The sequence below is a fragment of the Mirounga angustirostris genome, unplaced genomic scaffold (genome assembly GCF_029215605.1).
Source record: "Mirounga angustirostris isolate CCGP_5_RB_7025 unplaced genomic scaffold, mMirAng1.0.hap1 SCAF_3, whole genome shotgun sequence".
NCBI classification, from domain to species: domain Eukaryota; kingdom Metazoa; phylum Chordata; class Mammalia; order Carnivora; family Phocidae; genus Mirounga; species Mirounga angustirostris.
In genome coordinates, this window is record NW_026991711.1 from 3,785,046 (window position 1) to 3,805,302 (window position 20,257).

At 41.4% G+C, this 20,257-nt stretch overlaps 1 protein-coding gene across 1 annotated transcript in view; it reads right to left on the reverse strand.

Annotated features, from left to right (window-relative positions):
- MYO16 (myosin XVI) overlaps window positions 1-20,257 on the reverse strand; it is a 435,943-nt gene that overhangs the window by 128,520 nt on the left and 287,166 nt on the right. The window contains exons 23-26 of the mRNA XM_064585765.1: window positions 13,259-13,334; window positions 8,055-8,230; window positions 5,523-5,603; window positions 5,053-5,258 (exon numbers count right to left, since the gene is read on the reverse strand). Of these exons, the coding sequence (XP_064441835.1) occupies window positions 5,053-5,258; window positions 5,523-5,603; window positions 8,055-8,230; window positions 13,259-13,334 (539 nt within the window). The remainder of the gene's footprint in view (window positions 1-5,052; window positions 5,259-5,522; window positions 5,604-8,054; window positions 8,231-13,258; window positions 13,335-20,257) is intronic.

Here is a 20,257-nt window from a genome sequence, read left to right on the forward strand (position 1 = left end):
TCAAGGGGATATGGTAGCTGGTTCTGGCATTGGCTACCACCCATTGCTTCTTCCAGGGGATAGACCTGGGTTGGTCTGCAACTGTTTGGCCAAGAAAATACAAGGGCAGTGATGATGGGCCAGTTCCAGGCCCAGCTTCAAGGAGGACTGCAAGTTTCCCTTCTTGCCCCAGGAACTGGGAGCTGCCAGGAAGAGTTCCAGACTGTTTTGTTGGAGGAACACCGAGGCACATGAGCGAAGAAGCCATCTTATACATCCAGCCCAGCTAATGCCAGCATCTTCTGCTATATGGCTCTGACTTTTGGAAAGACTCCAAGCAAGAATTGCCCAACTGAGCCCAGTTAACCCACAGAACTAGGAGAAATAATACAATGTTGTTTTATGCCATGAAGTTTTGGGGTGTCTGATACACAGCAACAGATGAACTGAGTTTGTTACGAGTTGTATAGGATCTCCTAGGAATAGGACATTTCTCCACCCTATTCATGTTGGCTTTGGCCAAGGGATTGCCTTTAACCAATGGAATATAAGTGAAAAATGCCACAGCTCAGCAGACATCGCAACACGCATTCCGGCCATTTCTCCTCTCCCTCTGACACAGAAAGGGCATGTCCCACATCTGAGCTTTTCCTGGGGCCCACCATGAAAAAAGAGGCCCAGATCAGAGCTGGCCTGAGCTTAGCTGTACTACTTCTAAATCACAGAAATGAGTGCAAGAGAGAAATAAAGTTTTGTTATTGTAAGCCACTGACGTGGCGTTTTATCTTCCAAGAATCTACTGCTGAGAGTTGTCATTTACAGTGCCCTCTGAAAAATCTCACACCCTGAAGAACCAGACTAACATTAGGGAAAGTTATTGAGACAGAAGAGCATATGAGATCCATTCCGTTCAGTGTCACTGAGTTGGCTGGAGAAGCACGAAGGGTGACTGGCATTCTGCTGGAGTCCAGGAATGCAGTAACACCTTCCCCTCATCCAAGCAGCCTATGGCCTCATGCGGAACAGTAAATATGTTCTGGAAGGGGTCAGGGAGTAAACGTTTTAGGGTTTTGTATGCCAAGAGACAAGACTGAGGAAGTTAAATATTGTATGTACGTAACCATTTAAAATAGAACGATTTAAAAATGCAAAAGACATTTTTAGCTCTCAGGCCATATGAAAAAGTAGGTGACAGGCCAGATCTGGCCCATGGGCTGTAGTCTGCTAACCTCTGGTCTAGTGGTTGAGACTGGCACATGAAGGGCTATTTCCAGGGAGCATATAACAGGTGTCTTGCACAAGCCCTTTCTGAAGCCTAGAAAGAGACACCAAGCACTTTGGGATTCTACGAAAGACTGTCCAAAGGAGAGAATGCCTGAGTGAATGAATCCTGAATATTAAGTAAATACTACTGAGTCAATGGATACAAAGGTAAAAAGGATGAGAGAGTTTTTAAAACCACAGGATATATGCCCCGAAACTCTTATTTCCTTCCATTGACACAAGAGTATTTTATAATAAGAACAAGCGCCCAAAATTTCCCAACCTAACTGGTCCAGCTCTGCTACCCACGGACACCATAGAAACATATCCTACAAACACAGGTATTCCCGCCAGCTTCGACTACCATCACAAAATACCACGGACTGGGCAGCTTAACAATAGAAGTTTATTTTCTCACAGTTCTGGAGTCTGGGAAGTCCAAGATCAAGGTGCCGGCCAATTTCATTTCTACAGAGGTTCCTCCTACCTTGCAGACAGCTGCCTTCTCGCTGTGTCCTCATATAGCCCAGAGAGAGTGCATGCTGTCTGATGACTCTTCTCATAAGGACACCAATGCTATCGGATCGGGGCTCCATGCCTATGAGCTCATTCCACAAGGATGCCCTCCCAAGAGTCCCATCTCCAAGTACAGTTACAGTGGCGGTTAGGGCCTCAACTGAACTATGAGTTTTGGGGGACGTTCGATTTAGTTCATAGCAACAGGAGATCCAGTTATGGATCATGATGCTCCTTTTCTTTTTCCTATATCCAAACTCGCGGAGTCTCCTGTCATGGGAGACAGGACCTTACATCTTTATCATCCCACTGGGAAGCTACTGATGCTATTAGGCAAACACTCAGCAAGCGTACCTCTACATTTAATCAAAATTGGATCCGCTGGACTAATGTGATTCTCCAGTTTCAGTTAGGAAGACTCAGAATGATCGACAGTTATTAAAGCCAAAATACCACAAAGCAAATTTGCAATATCATCACATCCACCTACAGATTCCACAGGAATGTCATTATCCCTGTTTAGTGTCCTGCTGGATTTCAGGAACAATAAATGCTGTTCAAGTAAGTAGGTGCTTGCTTCAAATTGGGACATCTTTTTCTTCCCTGTCCAATACACTTGTGGCCATCATATTCCTTTTTGTGTACTCAACAAAGTCATTTCTTTTCAAAGGGTTTTATTCTCTAACAATTAAGACAAGGTGATAGGAAGGGAAAATCAATATTTTACATAGGAACAATACATTCAGTTATCTGATTTTGGCAAGCAAAATTTTCTATTAAATTGCACCTCTAATCTTTGTTTATATAATGATGCTTGATTGCCTGAGGCAATGTCAAAGTTCTGATGAGCTTTCTAAATAAATATTAAATTATAGCGGAATCACTATGTTGTACACCTGAAACTTACGTAACACTGTGTGTCAACTATACCAAAGACAAAAATTATGCTACTTCCTGATGTGACAGTATGTGGATTACGTTTTATTCAAGTTCTATAGAAACTGATCATCTCTCTAAGGATCAGTGTTTTTGTGACAATAGCCCAGACTGGAATCCTTCATTTAAGGAAGATGGTGGCAAGATGCCTGGGTGGCTCAGTCGGTTAAGACTCCAACTCTTGATTTCAGCTCAGGTCTTAATCTCGGGGTGGTGAGTTCAAGCCCCACACTGGGCCCCACGCTGGGCATGGAGCCTACTTAAAAAAAAAAATATGGTGGCAAATTTCCACTGAAATAAATTAATAATTCCATCTCTATTGATATGACACTGCAAATAAGGATAAGTAGAAATCATATCTCCTTTTAAGTAAGGGGCTGGTGAAAGAAATACAAAGATTTACCAAAAAGTATCATTTCCCATCCCCACTACTCTTTTAAACAAACCATGGCTCTGGTCTCTGTTATGTAGAAATGTAGACAAATAATCTGCAAGGCCAGGTTCATTCTGAAAGCACTGATTAAACACTTCCAGTGCACAAGCATTGTTACTGAGTAAGACACGGTCCCAGCCTAGAGGTCATGGTAGAGCAAGAGATGCGTATATGTGAAATGCCGTACTTAATTTTAACAGACATTCATCTCATATACTGTTTTCCTAGAGATAAGTCCTGGCTGAGTATATATGTCAAAGTGGACTTGGAAAAATACCAAAAAAACAAAGGTAAAAAGCATTTTCTAATCATTGTGATACATAATATAGATACACACATGTGCGCACACAGCCAGGCTCACCACCTTCTGCTGGGGGAACAGGGCAGTTCAGGCAACTGTTGTTCTCAGTTAGCCGCCTCCTCACGCTAGTGGCTCAAGTGGAACTTCTGGTCAACCAAGTGTTAAATCTCTTTTCTTAATGAATGGTTTGTCAAATAGATTTTCCATACTAGGTGTACAGTTAGTTTTAACCATAAATGCTAGATTTTATTCTTGTAATACTGACAATATTTTATATCAATTTTATTTTAAAACTTCACCTTCTTCTATATGGGATTACTAAATACTTTATTTCCTTTCTATTTTTTTTTTTGCTTACTTCCCTATTATTTTGTAATAACCTAAGAACAGACACTGTCATTATTTTCACCAGTGCCTGTGTTGCAATAAAACTTTATTTACAGGGCGCCTGGGTGGCTCAGATGGTCAAGCGTCTGCCTTCGGCTCAGGTCATGATCCCAGGGTCCTGGGATCGAGTCCCGCATCGGGCTCCCTGCTCCGCGGGGAGCCTGCTTCTCCCTCTGCCTCTCTCTCTCTCTCTCTGTCTCTCATGAATAAATAAATAAATAAAATCTTAAAAAAAAAAACACTTTATTTACAAAAATAGGTGGTGGGCTGGATTTGGCCAATGAGAGTAGTTTCCCTGATCTAAAAAAATATTTTGTTCATAGACATAAGGGAGAAAATAACCACATATATACATTCTTTCATTTTTTATTTATTTATCTTTTTGAGGGGAGAAGGGGCAGAGGGAGAGGGAGAATCTTTTTTTTTTTTTTTTTTTAGAGTGGGGAGGGGGAGACAGGGAATCTTAAGCAGGCTCCATGCCTAGTGTGGAGCCCGACATGGTGCTTGATCTCACAATCATGACCTGAGCTAAAATCAAGAGTCAGATGTTCTACTGACTGAGCCAGCCAGGTGCCCCTATGTTCTTTTAAATAGAAAAACTTATGTAAACATTATATGCAACAATTTTAGAAATCTTTAAATCCAAGGAAATCTACTCATATAAAGGAACATGAAAATGGTTTCCAAGGTATCAAAGTTTAGTAACTTCTACAAAAAGCTTGGTCAATGCATTTTATTGCTTCCCAGAGTATTTTGTTTACTCGGCTTAGAAGAATATACTTGAATCTTGAACAAGACAGGTTTGAACTGTGCAGGTCCACTTATAATGGAGATTGTTTTATATAAATACAGTGCAGCACTATAAATGTATTTTCTCTCCCTTATGATTTTCATAATAACATTCTCTTTTCTCTGGCTTACTGTATTATAAGAATATAGTATATAATACGTATTACATACAAAATATGTGTTAATCCACCATTTGTGTTATCAGTAAGGCTTCTGGTCAACAGTAGGCTGTTAGTAGTCAAGCTGCGGAGGGATCAAAAGTTACATGTGGATTTCCAAGTGTGTATGTGGGGGTAGGCGCCCCTAACCTCCCCCATTGTTCAAAGAGTCAACTGCATAAACAATAAAACCGAGGCCTGAAACAAAGAACAAAGCAGAAGATCCTTGCTAGGACATCGTCAGAATGCCACACTAAGCACGCACATACTGTTTCAAGAGCAGAATTTACCTTGACAGGAAATCCGAGAAGGAGAGGCGAACAGGGTATCCATACCGGATGATCTTCACCATGTCCAGGACCCCAATATATTGTAGCTGAGCAGACACATAAAAATTATCAAAAGTATCTGGCAGTCTTGAGTTATTGGGCTTGATGCAATGAACAAAGTGCGGAGTGCGCTTCTGAAGTTTTCCAATAATATCCGTTAGAGATTTCTAGGGAGAGAAGCAAAAACTAGCTGATTCTCCAAAGAAAACACTGACTGAAAATATAAAGAGCTTTTCAATAGAAATGTTTATCTTTAACCCATCTATCTTTTATTATGAATTCTCTGTGGTGTGTGTGTCTGTGTGCACGCTGAGCGCTTACTTTCATCTGAAGGTACTCAAGAGGTCAAAAATGGGGAAAAAATACACGTAAGCCCTCTACAGTTGATATAATCAAAATCTAACTTTTGGAAAACCAAAAAATCCACTAACCCTGAGTTGCGATGCAATGGTGACTGGACCTCCCCGTTCCAGTCTTTGAAGAAATGTAGAAGTTCCTTTCTTTTTTAATAACTGTAATGAAAATAAAAAGAAACAAAGGGTGAGCAGATTTATTTATGTAAGTATGTAGTCATTTATTTTTAACTGAAGTATCGTTGACATTAGTTTCAGGTGTACAACACAGTGATTTTAGTAGTATTTTCCTAAATTCCATGTAGAAGAAAAAAATTCAGCCTCCCATCCATGTAAATTCACTCACAGGACGACACAGATTCATAGCAGACTATAAAAATCAGTACCAAATGATTTTCGGCGACGGTACTGTAAACTGGGGAAACGGGCAACTACTTGTTAAATAATACCATCGCCGCCAACCTTTCAGGTACACAGAAGTTGCCAGCCTGCTTCTATTCGGATTTTGAGAATCAGAGCCCGACTCGCTTAGCAGGAAACAAGCTCACGCTGGTGCTTGGTTGCGTCACCATTGTGCATGTGTTTCAGGAAGCGGTAGCTTACTGCCGGGCAAACGGATACTCGCTTATGTTCCAAAGATGTGATGCTCTAACAATCACTGGTTTATTCCCTTAAGTCTAACCACGATCAATTTCTTCCCCTTTTTTTTTCTTTCCCTTCCTCTTTTTTTTTTTTTAACTACTCAAAGGAGTTAGTAAATTACCTGTCTGAAAAATGGCAAAAGTCTGTGTTTTCTTCGCTAAGTCATTACAGACAGCTCTTAAAAGAAAAAAAAAAAGGCATACGTAGCAAAGATGAAATGATAGTGGAAATAAAAGAAGTCAGTGGAAAGGAAGCCAATGGGGAAAGAAAGGGCAGGAGGTAATTAATTCAATCCCACCGGGGGTTAAAAGGAACCCCGGCCACTAATGTACTCTTGCCCTTCACAAAATCACACAGACTGAGACCAACGTATCTATTGATCCAAAATCATTTATGTTACAATAAAGAGGTCTTGATAGGAGAAAAAATCTGATGAAACATTCTTGTCAATCCGATGCTGTTGCTATCACGGCAACCGCTCATTTCCTTCCATTAACGTGAACCGTCAAGCTGAAATGATCAATGGTAACTGACAAGGGAATGTAAAATGAAGCGATTGGTCCAAGATCAACTGGTTTTCTACAAACACAAAGCCAAGCGTGACGCTCAGTTAAAGAGTGGGTAGAATCCTGGGCACAGGCGCAGACGTGCAGGGATGAGGGCAGTTTGCACAGAAGTGAGGAATGAAACACTTAAGGAATAATCGTAATAAATAAATCTCCATCCCTTGAAATTGAACACTCAATTTCCCTCTCTGGGTGGAGGAACCACCGTGAATTATCTTCCTTTTGCAGTCCTTCAGGGAAAAGACTAATAGCATCCATGCCTGGTAATGTTTAATAATTAAGGTTAAAAATTACAGTTTAGAGGTGTGTGGTGATTTCTCGCTCTTGATTTCCAGGATGATTGAGAAAGGAAGGGCCAGGAGGTTCAGCGAAACCCTCAGGAGTAGAGATCTTCCTTACAAAGGGTAAACCCTTTGTCTTTTTTATGTAAAAAATGCCATTTTGTATGCAGTGAGGTAGAATTCCTGTGATCAGATAGCGCAGGAATGACTACATCAAAGGATCCCTAATTGTAGGGACCACTGGCTAAACACACACACACATACACACACACACACACGCCCGTGCGTGCACACTCACTCATTTCTAATATGTTATATACATCTTGCCACTCTTCCAAAATAGAGCTGATTTTAATTATGCTTTTATTTTAATTGGTAAGCTAAAATGCATTCCAACAAGCTACAACAACTGAATTTCTAAAATTGATTGTCCTGGACACCTTCCCAAACATATTTCTCATCTCTATGGTTTTGGTAGAGGCAAGCGGAGCAAACCAGACTACTGTCAGGGGCTGAATCCTTAACGTTAACACATTTCCTACCTATTTCCTATCAGTTTGAGAAAACTCCACTGAATCTGTAGTTCTATTTTATAAAAAGAACCTTTATGTTTTAAGTATAACCACACGTGCATTGGACACGTACACATTAAAACTAGTATAATACAAAAGTAAGCTTAAAATCTACAAACTATCCAGTAAAAATAATTCCAGCCCCGGCAACATACACAATGTCTTTAAGAGAAGCTACAATTTATTGTTTAGAGACCTAAAACCTCTGAAGTGATTAATGTCAACAGAATAAGGTAGCTAACTTTATTCCCTGCAGTTCCCATTCATCAAAAGGACAGTCACCGAGACAAGGCACAAATAGGATGTTGCAGAGACAACCAATAAAATTACTAATGCCCTATTTGCTATTGAATTTTCACTCTACGGTACCCTCTTCTACCATCCCCTCTCTCTTATGATTATACTTCAGGCAGCATCCTTTTCGTTCATTTTTTTAAATTAAAATATCAATTTGTTTCCATCAGTTTTCAGAGTTGCACTTTAAAAAGAAAAAGTAAATGTACTAAGCAGACTTAAGAACAACCAAACAAGAATCAGAGAAACTCCTACCTTACTGAGTTCTAGATAATTCCTGTTTTCTCCAATAATTGAAGAAGCTGCCGTTTTCTTACTGAGCAGGGATGATTTCTGTCCTCTGAACTTAAAAGAAGGATAGGAGGACACGAGGGATCCCGTCTGTGACAGTTTCGACTGGAACAAATGATGGATCACGACATTTTCACTAGCTAGGAAAGAAATAAAGAGATATTGTGAGTGGCATTCAAATTGTTATGTACATAAGCTTTCAACACACCCTCATTCCAGGGCCGTAAGCCCTAGACATTCTCAGTGCAAGACGTAAGTGAGAGGTCCATCTTTCCCTTTGCCCCCACCATTAATCCTAGCATTTGATGAATTCTGACCTTCCCTGTCCTTGGCCAGGAGTCCTAATCCCGTGTCCCCTGTCCTCCACCTGAGCACTGGCCCTTGGCTCTCTGAGTAGCACCTGCTACTCTCCTAGCCGTGGGAACTGAATCTCACCTGCTTGGGTATACGGGCCTTCAGTGCCCTTGGCCAAGTCATGAAGACCTGTGGTTTCCACCAGCAACTTCCCACCCCAGAAACACATGTCCCAGGATCTAACCAGTCTCCGTGTGTGTGTAAATACCTGCGGGGGACCCTGTCTCATTTGCTTGTACCAGTTGTTAGGGGAAACTGTTCAGCTACAAAGGTAAAAAGCCGATGTATTTTACATGTTAGGTTATACAAATGCTACTAAATTTTGGTTACAAATTGGAATAGCATAGTGAAAACTGTATATGGTGGTTAGGGCTCTATAAGACACTTTCCTCACGTTACCTACATTTGTATATACACAACCCTCACACTTTAGTTTCTTTTTCTACAAAATGACCATGACATACCTACTTCAAGGATTATACAGGATTAAAATGTGAAGTCACGTGCACATCATTTAGGATCATGCCGACCCATCAGCTGGCTAGCACTGTTCAGCAGCAAAACCTTTTTTCTACCTTTTCCACACCCAGATTATTTTGCTTGCTCCAACTAACATATTTAGTAGCAAAGCATATAAAGGAAAGTCACTACATAATACACAAACTAGGGAGAAGTGTCAGAGAAGGAAAGAACAATTATGGAATGCAGGAAGGCAAAATGGAGCCCTGTGGTGTTGGATCCAATTTAGGGCTATCAAGATAAATTCATGATTTTTAATATAGAGCTACATACCTATATATTATCTCTATATCTTTAACTGTCTAGTTCTGAAGGAGCCTCAAAGCAAGGACAACCCGGTAGAAAAGGGCTCGTCAGGCCCCCAGACCTCAGTGTTTCTTAACACCATTCTTCTCTAAAATAAATCTAGGCTTCTTGGGCACAGGGCTGATTCAGAGGCCTAGCAAATAATCCCGGAACATTTTGGAATATAAGGAAGTGCTAAACAAGATCATGAGAATCTGAAAAGAATGTGGGAGCTGGCTTGAAGGGGTTCTCCCTGGCCACGTCTTGAGCCATGTTAGCATTAAAATAATGATAGTAATAGATTGTGATTCATTCGATAAAATAGGAATCTATGAGCCCATACATAATAATAATTTAATTAGTTAATTAATGAGAAAGGGGAGTTCTTACAATTGAATGTCACAAGTGATGGAAAAACGGGGGGTAGAAAATCACGATTTTGCAACCGTCAGAGAAATTGTTGATTCAGGCAAGAATCATTCATGTACGCAAGCCAGCGGGTGAAAGTCTGACGTGGAAGAGAATATTTACTTGCCTCATCTTCCTTACAGGCTATCAATGACAGAGGAAAATAGCAGCTTTCCATTACGGAAGCCTGACGGGGGTCACCTTAACAAGGCTATGTCACCAATGGTGGTTCAAACAGTCGGTGCATCCTCTGAACGGGATGGGTGAGGACCCTCCAGCTCCTCTGTGGGATTCCCCCAAGAAGGGGCACGGACGCCAATGTGAGCAAACAGCAAATAAATCCAGATTGAGGGACAGTCTTCAAAATAACTGGCCTTTAGGTTTTAAAATGTCAGTCATGAAAAAAAAAGATAAGCAGAGAAAAATGTCCTAAATTAAAGAAGACTGAAGAGAAATGACAACTAAATGCAGTGACCGGCCCTGAACTGGGGGGAAATCATTACGGAAGACATGGCAAGAGTGAGTGGCAAAGGGACAGAACTCGGGTCTAGATGTTAGCGCCGCATCAATGTTTAATACTCTGATAGTTGGCTGATGTTCTGTAAGATAATGTCCTTTAGCTTAGGATGTATACCAAAGATGCCTGTGACTTGGTCTCAAATGGTTCAGAAAATATATGTCACACACACACACACACACACACACACACGCACACATACACACCTGTGCTCCCATGCATGCACATGCATGTGCACACGGGCACACAGAGGGAAGGATGCTGGGGAGTGGAAGACAGGGTGAGCGGGAGGGAGAAGCCAGAGTAAAAGAACGGAAATGAGGAAAAGGAATCTGGAAAAGGGCATATGGGAGTTCTTGGTGCTAATTTTGTAACTCTAAACTTGAAATCATTTCAACATAAACAGTTAATGTTTATGTTGAAATGGGAAGCATCCCCCACAGGGGGTCTGTAAACATTGCATCGAGTGTCTCCCTGCCAGGACATCAGGATAAGCTAACTTAGGCGCACAGTTTATGAGCAGGTATGCAGAGGCACTTGGAGACAATAGACTCAAGAGCTGTCAACATTATTGACAGTAGATCTTAAATTTTTTTATTTTTCTAAGCAGACTTAATACTCCAGATTTTGACTCTTTTGCCTCCTTCTGAGCCAAGCAGACTTTATTTCACATCTCAGGCACAGATGAGAGCGCTCACTGCATTTCTGCATGAGCTGAGTCTCCAAGCTACCTGCCTCCACTTGGAAAGGTGTCTCATGGACAAAGGGATGTTTGTTCAGATTCCATAACAGACCCTACCACCTTCCTCAATTGGGAGCTTTTTGATAATATGAAGATTCAATTAGATACTATAAACAAAGTACCTAGTAAGGTACTCAAAAATTAAAAAAAAAATATTATCTATAAATTACACTAGCTTTTTTTTAATTATGTTATGTTAATCACCATACATTACATCATTAGTTTTTGAAGTAGTGTTCCATGATTCATTGTTTGCGTATAACACCCAATGCTCCATGCAGAACGTGCCTTCTTTAATACCCATCACCAGGCTAACCCATCCCCCCACCCCCCTCCCCTCTAGAACCCTCAGTTTCTCAGAGTCCATAGTCTCTCATGGTTCGTCTCCCCCTCCGATTTCCCCCCCTTCATTTTTCCCTTCCTGCTACCTTCTTTTTTAAACATATAATGTATTATTTGTTTCAGAGGTACAGGTCTGTGATTCAACAGTCTTATACAATTCACAGCGTTCACCATAGCACATACCCTCCCCAATGTCTATCACCCACCCACCCCATCCCTCCCACCCCACCCCCCACTCCAGCAACCCTCAGTTTATTTCCTGAGATTAAGAATTCCTCATATCAGTGAGGTCATATGACACGAATTACACTAGCTTTTAACAACTATTTACAGCATCAAAACATTTCACAAATTCATAAAATAATATCACAACCATGCATCTTTTTCCTATGTGACAGAATGGGTTAGCAACCATGGCCTGTGGGTCAAATCCGACCCACTGCCTATTTCTGTACATAAAGTTTTATTGGAACACAGACATGTCCATTTGCATTGTCTACACCTGCTCTCTCATTATAACAGCACAGATGAGAAGTTGCAACAGAGACCTTATGGCTTGCAAAGCCTGAAGTGTTTATTATCTGGTCCTTTATAGAAAACACCTGCTACTTCCTGTATAAACATATGAATGCATTGTAAATTTGTCCACCTGCTCAGATGACAAAAGTATTTGTGTTCAAATGTGACAAAAGGCTCACTTGTGTTCTCTTGGAATTTAATAGCAAGTATACACAAAAGAATGACTTTAAAATATAGGGACTCTGTTAAGATAAGAAGGATCACAATATCATTAGCCATCACATTCTCTTTCTAAATATATATTCTATCACCTGAAATAAAAAATAAAGAAAAAGCCATTGCACCATCTTCAAAACCATGCTATATATTAGATCTTCAAAAAAGATATGACTTAGATGGCAGCACATTATAAATGGAAGGTCAAATAACTGAAAACAAGAAGGAAGATATTTCCAATGATAATCAATAGGGTCAATTATTTCAGTTCTTTTCTTCTACATGATATTATTCCAATCCCATGCTCCTCCCACCAGTCTCAGTTTTAAGAGAACTCAATCACCATAAGTTCTGAGAGACGAGCCGAGTAATTCCCCATGAAAAATAATCTATTGCATCTGAGCTGCTTGATTTAAGGTAAATACGTTCCTCAAGCCAACAGTGATATGGATGTCTTATTTCCAGCTCAGAGGCATCCAACCATCTCATGAAAGGCTATCATAGGCTTCTTTTTCCCAGGAAAGATAAATGACTCAGCTCATGCCAAGCAATTTAAAGCACAAAAGATGATACATTTTAATTCACTTTAAGGTTGTTAGGAAAATGAGAACCAAGGTCTACAGAATTGCTATCAAGAAATAATGACTAAAGTAGGCAGAAGTACACATTTTGATACATAGAAATGCACCATATCCAAGTGTAGTATATAGTTACTTACCTGTTGTATAGAAATAGATACACGTACATAAAGGGCTAAGATTCGCTAAGTAGATGGAGCCTATATGTTGATACATCCATATATGCATGTGTGTGTGTATATATAAATCTATACACTCCCTCTACTTCATGGGCATTGATTCTTTATAACGGAAAGTACATAAGAATAAAATACCACCCTTAGCTGTGCTCCAGACTTCATCTTCAGGAATGAAATACACCCTGCTGTGGCCTAAATAATTTTGGAAGCTGTGTTAATCTTTATTAGTCTTCACAAAGGAGCTGTTTTATGTTCATACCACTAGAGTGGTAATGGTATTTTATATTTCTAGCTGCTAAAAGCTTAGTTAAATTATGGTTTCTACTAGACTCCAAATTAAATTGTAGCCAATGTACAGCGTGGCAAGATCCATTCTTTATTATTCCGGGCTTTAGAATGTAAAAGATATTTCAATCCCCCTGTCGCCAGTGGCATATTACAGAGGACAATGTTCAGAGACGGAGAAAGAAGGAATGTGTGGCATTTTAACCATAGGGGAAAAAACTCACTTTTCATTACAAATAGAAGATTCTGTGAGAGGGTGTCTTTATTTTTTTCAATTGCTCCAACAATTTCATACATTACCTATAATAAAAGAAAACAGCACGGTTACTAATGTTTAAACATGATCACAAAAATTATTTCTTTTAAAGAACAATCTGATTCAGAGGAAGTTTTCAATTATTCAGCAGAGAGGCGTTTCATGTCTTCGAGTTCATGTTACACCCAAGTTCAAAGCTCCCACCCGGGTGCTCCCTTTCTGCACATCAAACAAGGGACACGTCTCCTGTTCTAATTTTCCAAGTCCCCCTCTGATTGTGAGTTTAACAGAAAATGGTGGTGATTCACATTCATGCAGCCCCCCTTTATTCTTGAGGACCCTTGCCTGCCCAGAAAACTCACTAAACCAGGTAGGAGGATTCCACCATGTCTGGGGAAGAAGGAATGATTTCAGTTGAAGAAATTCAATGGTCTCTTTATTGAAAGAGTCCTTTTGGATCATTTAAACAGTTCGTCTTTAAAACGAAGAAAACACGGGGTGCCCAGCTGGCTCAGTTGGTAGAGCACGAGACTCTTGATCTCACAGTTGTGAGTTTGAGACCCATGTTGGGTGCAGAGAGTACTTAAAATAAAATATTGGGAAAAAAATGAAGAAAACATGATTGAGTGAAACACATAGACACAGACACCTCTGAATCAGACACAACACACACACACACACACAAATTGGACTACCTGAATTTCTCTAAAAACATTCCTAGTCTGTCTTTGCCTCTGTTATGGCCTCATTTTGTAATGGCCATTCCTAATCCCACAGTAAAATTCCTGCCATACCTTGAGCGCAGTGACTACAAATTGTTCAACTCTGTCTCCCTGCAGGAACTAGCAGAACGCCTGTCCATTGGGCACATTTGATAAATATTCGGTGAAATGAACAAAAAGATTTTAATAGATTATGACCAAACACCGCGAAACATTGTGCTGTCCATTTCATGAAAGCTTGTGCTGATGAGTCTTTCATTATCACAAGATCATGCTTTGGATCTTGTGCTTTTTGGATCATGCTTTGGAAAGTTCTCATGAACGGCACCTCTACTGGGCGACACGGAGAAAAAGCTAAAGGTCTCTCATTGAGACTCAAGTCCAGAACTTCCCAGTGGGAGACTCCAGGGGGTCAAGTCACCTAGGAACCAGCATCTCGCACACACATCCAAGTGCAAATGCTCAACTAGGGCAGCTTGATGCTTGTAGGAAGCACAGAGTTTAGCATACGTTTCTACTTTATCAAATTAACACATCTTGAAGCATGCAAGCTTAATTATTTTTGTGATAATGGGCAAACCACGATAGCTCTCTCTCACGTGTTAAGTAATAGTCTGAAGGGCACTCCGAGTCTGAGAGCTTCTGACCTTACTCGTAAGATATGGATGACCACAGTATTGACAGGATTTGAGTTCACAGCTCAACACAAGTTTTAGACACTGCCCACAACAGTTGGTTATTGTATCATCACAAGATAATAATGCAAATGACTGAGAATGTGTTACATAAAATTGGCATTAGTGGAATGTTAACACATGGTTCCAAAGAATATTTTTTTTCCTGGTCCCAAATCTGGAATGAAGTATTTCCTCAAGAAGTCCTTGCATACTTGAGGGGAAAATCAAAACGAGAGACGCCTCCCCCCCGGACCCTAAAAGGTACACAGCAGCACGTTATCGGTGGGCCGGTCAATGTTTATAGTTTTCAGTGGATGGAGCCGAGAAATACACACACATACCAAACACCTATGTGAGGGTTTTTATTTATTTATTTTTTTTCATCTTAAAGATAAAATACAATCTGATTCCACATTTGGTCTTTTAACCATGACAATTTCTTCAAGCCAATGAAGTTTAACATTGGCCTTGGCAAAGGCAATTTGAAAATCTAAATAAATGATATCCACTCTTGTCCATTTATTATGTCTATATATAACCTGCTACCAACACCTTAAAATATTTCTGAATAGGGGGCGCCCGGGTGGCTCAGTCATTGGGCGTCTGCCTTTGGCTCCGGTCATGATCCCAGGGTCCTGGGATCGAGCCCCGCATCATGCTCCCTGCTTGGCGGGAAGCCTGCTTCTCCCTCTCCTACTCCCCCTGCTTATGTTTCCTCTCTCACGGTGTCTCTCTCTGTCAAAAAGTAAATAAAATCTTAAAAAAATATTTCTGAATTAAGCTTTTGATTTTGAGATCATTGCAGATTCACCTGCAGTTGTAAGAAATCATACAGCATCCTGTGGACCCTTTACCCAGTTCCCTCCAACGGTAATGTCCTGCAGAACGACCACAACCAGAGTATTGACATTAATTCCATGAAGATGCAGGACATTCACCTGAGCGCACAGATCCCACATGCCACCAAGTATGGACACACTCATCTCCCTGAAATCACTTGAACCTATTGGGAAGAGTCTGCTTCTGGGCTCTTTACTCTGTTCCATGGATCTATGTGTCTATCCCCTCACCTCTGTCTTGATTACTGAAGCTTTATAATAAGACATTAAATTAAATGGATGAATTCTTCCCACATTATTCTTTATAAAAATTGTTTTGGGCCCCTGGGTGGCTCAGTCAGTTAGGCGTTTGACTCTTGGTTTGGGCTCAGGTCATGATCTCAGGGTCATGAGATTGAGCACTGCGTTCGGCTCCGTGCTCAGCGGGGAGTCCGCTTGAGATTCTCTGTTTCCCTCTGCCCTCCTACCCCCCAAAATAAATAAATCTCTAAAAAAATTATTTTAACTATTCTAATTTATTCACTATTCCATATAAATTTTAGAGCAATGTTGTCTATCAACAGCTCTATATCTAAACAAATTTTTGCTACGATTTTGATAGGAATTGCATTAAACCTGGGTGACATTTTGGGGAGAAGTATTACAATGCTGATTGTCAGTGAGACTACTGACCATGCTGTGTTCTAACCCATGAACGTGGTGACATATTTCCTATGTAGCTCTCTGCTTGCTTTCCTCATGGCTTTGCGGGTTTCAGCATATAGATCCTCCACATGTTTTGTTAGATTTATACCCATCCGCATTTTTTAGGAGCGATTGTACATGTTATTATATTTTTAATTTTGGTGCCTTTTATTAGTATATAGAAATACAGTTGATTATTTTACATTTATGTTGTATCCTGTAACCTTGCTGAACTCACTTATTAGTTCTGTGAGGATTTTTTTTCCTTTTTCCTTTTCTTTTTTAGTAAATTCCTTGGGATTTTACACATAGAAAATCACATCATCTACAAAAAGACTGATTTATTTCTTCCTTTCCAATATATCTGCCTTTTATTTCATTTATCTTACTGTACTTGCTAGAACTTCCAGCATTATGTTTAATAACAATGGTGAGAACAGACATCCTTGCCTTCTTTCTGATCTTATGAGCAAAACACTCAGTCTTTCACCATTAAATACTATGTTAATTGTAGGATTTTTGTAGATGCTCTTTATCAAATTGAGGATGTCTCCTCTAACCCTATTTTTCTGAGTGTTTTTTGGTTTTTTTTAAAGATTTTATTTATTTTTTTGACAGAGAGAGACACAGCGAGAGAGGGAACACAAGCAGGGAGAGTGGGAGAGGGAGAAGCAGGCTCTCCGCGGAGCAGGGAGCCCGATGCGGGGCTTGATCCCAGGACCCTGGGACCATGACCTGAGCTGAAGGCAGACGCTTAACGACTGAGCCACCCAGGCGCCCCTGAGTGTTTTTATCATGAGTGAATGTTGAATTATCAAAGGCTTTTTCTGCATCAGTTGATATGATCACACAATTTTTTTTTCTTGTTTAGCCTGTTAACATGGTGGATTAATCTCGACTGATTTTCAAATTATCGTACCAGCTTTGCATCTCCAGAAAAAAAAAACCCAAATTATTCACGGTGGATAATTCTTTTTACATATTGTGAAATTATAGTTGCTAATAATAAAAGTCTTTTGCATCTTCATTCATGAGGGATACTGATCTTCAGTTTTGTGTGTATGTACTGTGTCTGGTTTTCATACTGGGTAATACCAGCTTCATAAAATGAATTGAGAAGTGTTCTCCCTTCCATTTTCTAGATAAGATTTTATAAGTTTAATGTTAATTTTCTTTTAAACATTTAGTAGAATTCTCCAATGAAACCGCTGGGGACTGGAACTTTCCTTTTGGGGAGATTTAAATTTTAAGTTCATTTCCTTGATGGTTATAGAGATATTCAGTGATGTATTTCATTGGGTAAATTGAGGTAGTTTGTGTTTTTTGAGGAACTGGTCCATTTCATTTAAGCTGTTGTTTGGGACAGTTGATTACAGTATCCCTCTCCATCTTTTTGGTGTCTGCACGGTCTGTGGTGAAACTCTGTTTTATTCCTGATAGACTGAGGTTTGTGTCTTTTCTCTTTTTTGTCATTCTTTCTATAGGTTTGTCATTTTCTGGCTATCTTCAAATAACCAGCCCTTTGTTTCATTGATTTTCTCTACTTTTTTTCAATTTTATTGATTTCTGTTCTTGTTGCTGCCTTCTGTTTCCTTGCTTTGGCTTTATTTTGCTCTCCTTTATCTAGGTTCTTGAAGCAGGTGCTTAGATCATCGACTGAGACCTTCCTCTTTTCTAACATATGCATTTAGTGATATACATTTTCCTCCCCACACTGTTTTAGCTGTGTCTCACAAATTCAACATGTACTATTTTCATTTGAGACAACATATCTTTTTTAATTACCTTGAGACTTCCTTTTTGACCCATGGAATACACAGAAGGGCACTGTTTAGTTTCTAAGTATTTGGAAAACCACCTGCTATCTTTCCGGTATTGATTTTTAGTTTGGTTGCTTTGTGGGAGGTAAACCCACTCTATAGAATTCCAATCTTTCTGAACTTCTTCAGTTTTGATTTATGGCCTAGCACGTGGTCTTTCTTGATCCATGTTCTGCTGGGACTCAAGAAGCATGCATACTCTACTTTCATTGGTTTAAGTGTTCTGTAAGTGAGTAGGTCCTGTTGGTTAGCGGTGTTGTGGAGTTCTACTCTATCCTTGCGGAGATCGTTACAGATGTTCTGTCGCGTGTCCAGAGCAGGGTATCAATGTCTCCAGCATAAACTTTTGTTTCAGCTGGCTTCCTCTGATGCCACCTGGCAGGACAAGGGAGGCACAGCCTCGTCGCTGCCACGTGGGAGAAGCCAGGCTCCCCACTCAACCACCTCTGATGGAGAAGAGGGCACTCTCATCACTGCTGGGCAGAGGGGTGTTCTGGACTCCTGTGCCCCCGTCATACCTCCCTGGCTGTGGGGTGAGCAGGTGGAAGGGGCTGGCATGAGTCTTCATGGCTTACCACACGGCTGCCACTGAGGGGGTGTGGGAAGAGGGGGACTGTGGCCAGGTTACCTCTGGGGGGTGGCCAAAGTCCCGGCCCCCCACTAGACCTCCTCTGACATCCTCTGCCGCAGTGGGGAGGTGGGGGTACAATACAAATTCAGAAACCTAGCACAGAAATCTGAAATAGGCCTATCCATTTCAAAACTGCGTGCCCTAAGAGGAAAACTGTATTTTAATAAGTGTAACTAAAAGGTTGTGTCTGTCTTTACTTTAAAAAAAAATGATAGAAAACAAGGTGGCCACAGCTAAAAAATATAATCTAGACTAAAATAACACACGTTTACTTTTTTATCCAAAAAGAACGCAAGAACGTGAAGTTAATTTCGAGAAAAAGATGGAATGGAAAGGCACGAAGTCAACGAGCACTGCCGTCGGATCCCCAATAAACCTTCACCTACAGAACGATTTGCACGGACTCCTTCCACCTGGGGCACGTTCCACTCGGCCCTCCTCCTCACTTCCTGCCACTCTGCGTCCCAGTCCCTCCCTTGGCGTCCATCCTGCCTTCCCTTTCAGCAAACCTCCCAGATCCTCCAGCTGCAAGGCCCAGTCTGCTCTGCAGCCCCGGCGCTCGGGCAGGGCCGGACACCTCCTGGGCTCCAGCTTCAACTAGCCACGGCCCCTGGCGGTAAACCCGTCAAGATACTGGGCCTTCTCGTCTCCAGGACACGGGAGGTCACGTCAGCCGCTCTGTCTCTCTCCACCTCTGCCTGTCTGCCTCTCTCGAGGGGATTTTGAACATCAATGAACAAGGTGGTTAGCACTCGGCTCTGCACCCTACCTGCTTTCCTAGTCAACGCCCCATACCCGCTTCTGATGCTCGCCTCCACCTTCTTCTCCGACCTGTTCCAGAACTTTGTTAGGGCACTCATGACGTCCTCTAGGTCCTCTCTTTTGAGGTTGCCAATGGGGCCGTCCATCCTGTCGCTGTCAGAATCCTGTCACGCTCCAAAGGAACTGCTTCCAAACAGAGTGAGTGTCCCAGGAGGGGAAAGCCACCTGAAGCTCGCTGCCATCTCCACCTTGGCCACCTTGCCATCGGGACCTCACCGACAGCAACGGCCTCTAGGAGGGTGAGGGCGCAACTGCCGCATAGAGAAGAAACTACAGAAGCTGCAAAACTCAGTGGAACCAACGCCCCTGGTTCTCGGGCATCCAAAGGGAGGTGAGCCTCAAAGCCTAGTGGAACGGACAGAGAACTTTCTATGGAAGGGAAACAGCCAAGGAGAGACTCAATGTACCCTAGAAATGGCGCCTGGCTTTGTGAGTCTGTGCCATCAGGAGAACAGAGCCAGGTCCGTCCTGTCAGTCGCGTCCCCGAGGAGGAGGGACCGACGGACAGGTGCTGTGGGAGCGGCGAGAAGCAGGGGGGGAAGCAGAGGCCTTTCTCCATCACTCAGGTCAGCTCTCTCGCTGCCCTGCCTTGCCTGTCCTTGCTGGTTTAGTATTTGGGGATGAAAGGAGAAGAACATGAAAGTAGCAAAAGATAGAGGCCAGTCTATGCTTTTAACTACTTTTTTTCCTCCCCCGCCCCCACTGTCTTTACATAACTGGACCTCGGGCTTTATTTTTTTTCCCTCTTAAGGACTAGAAGATAGGATTCATG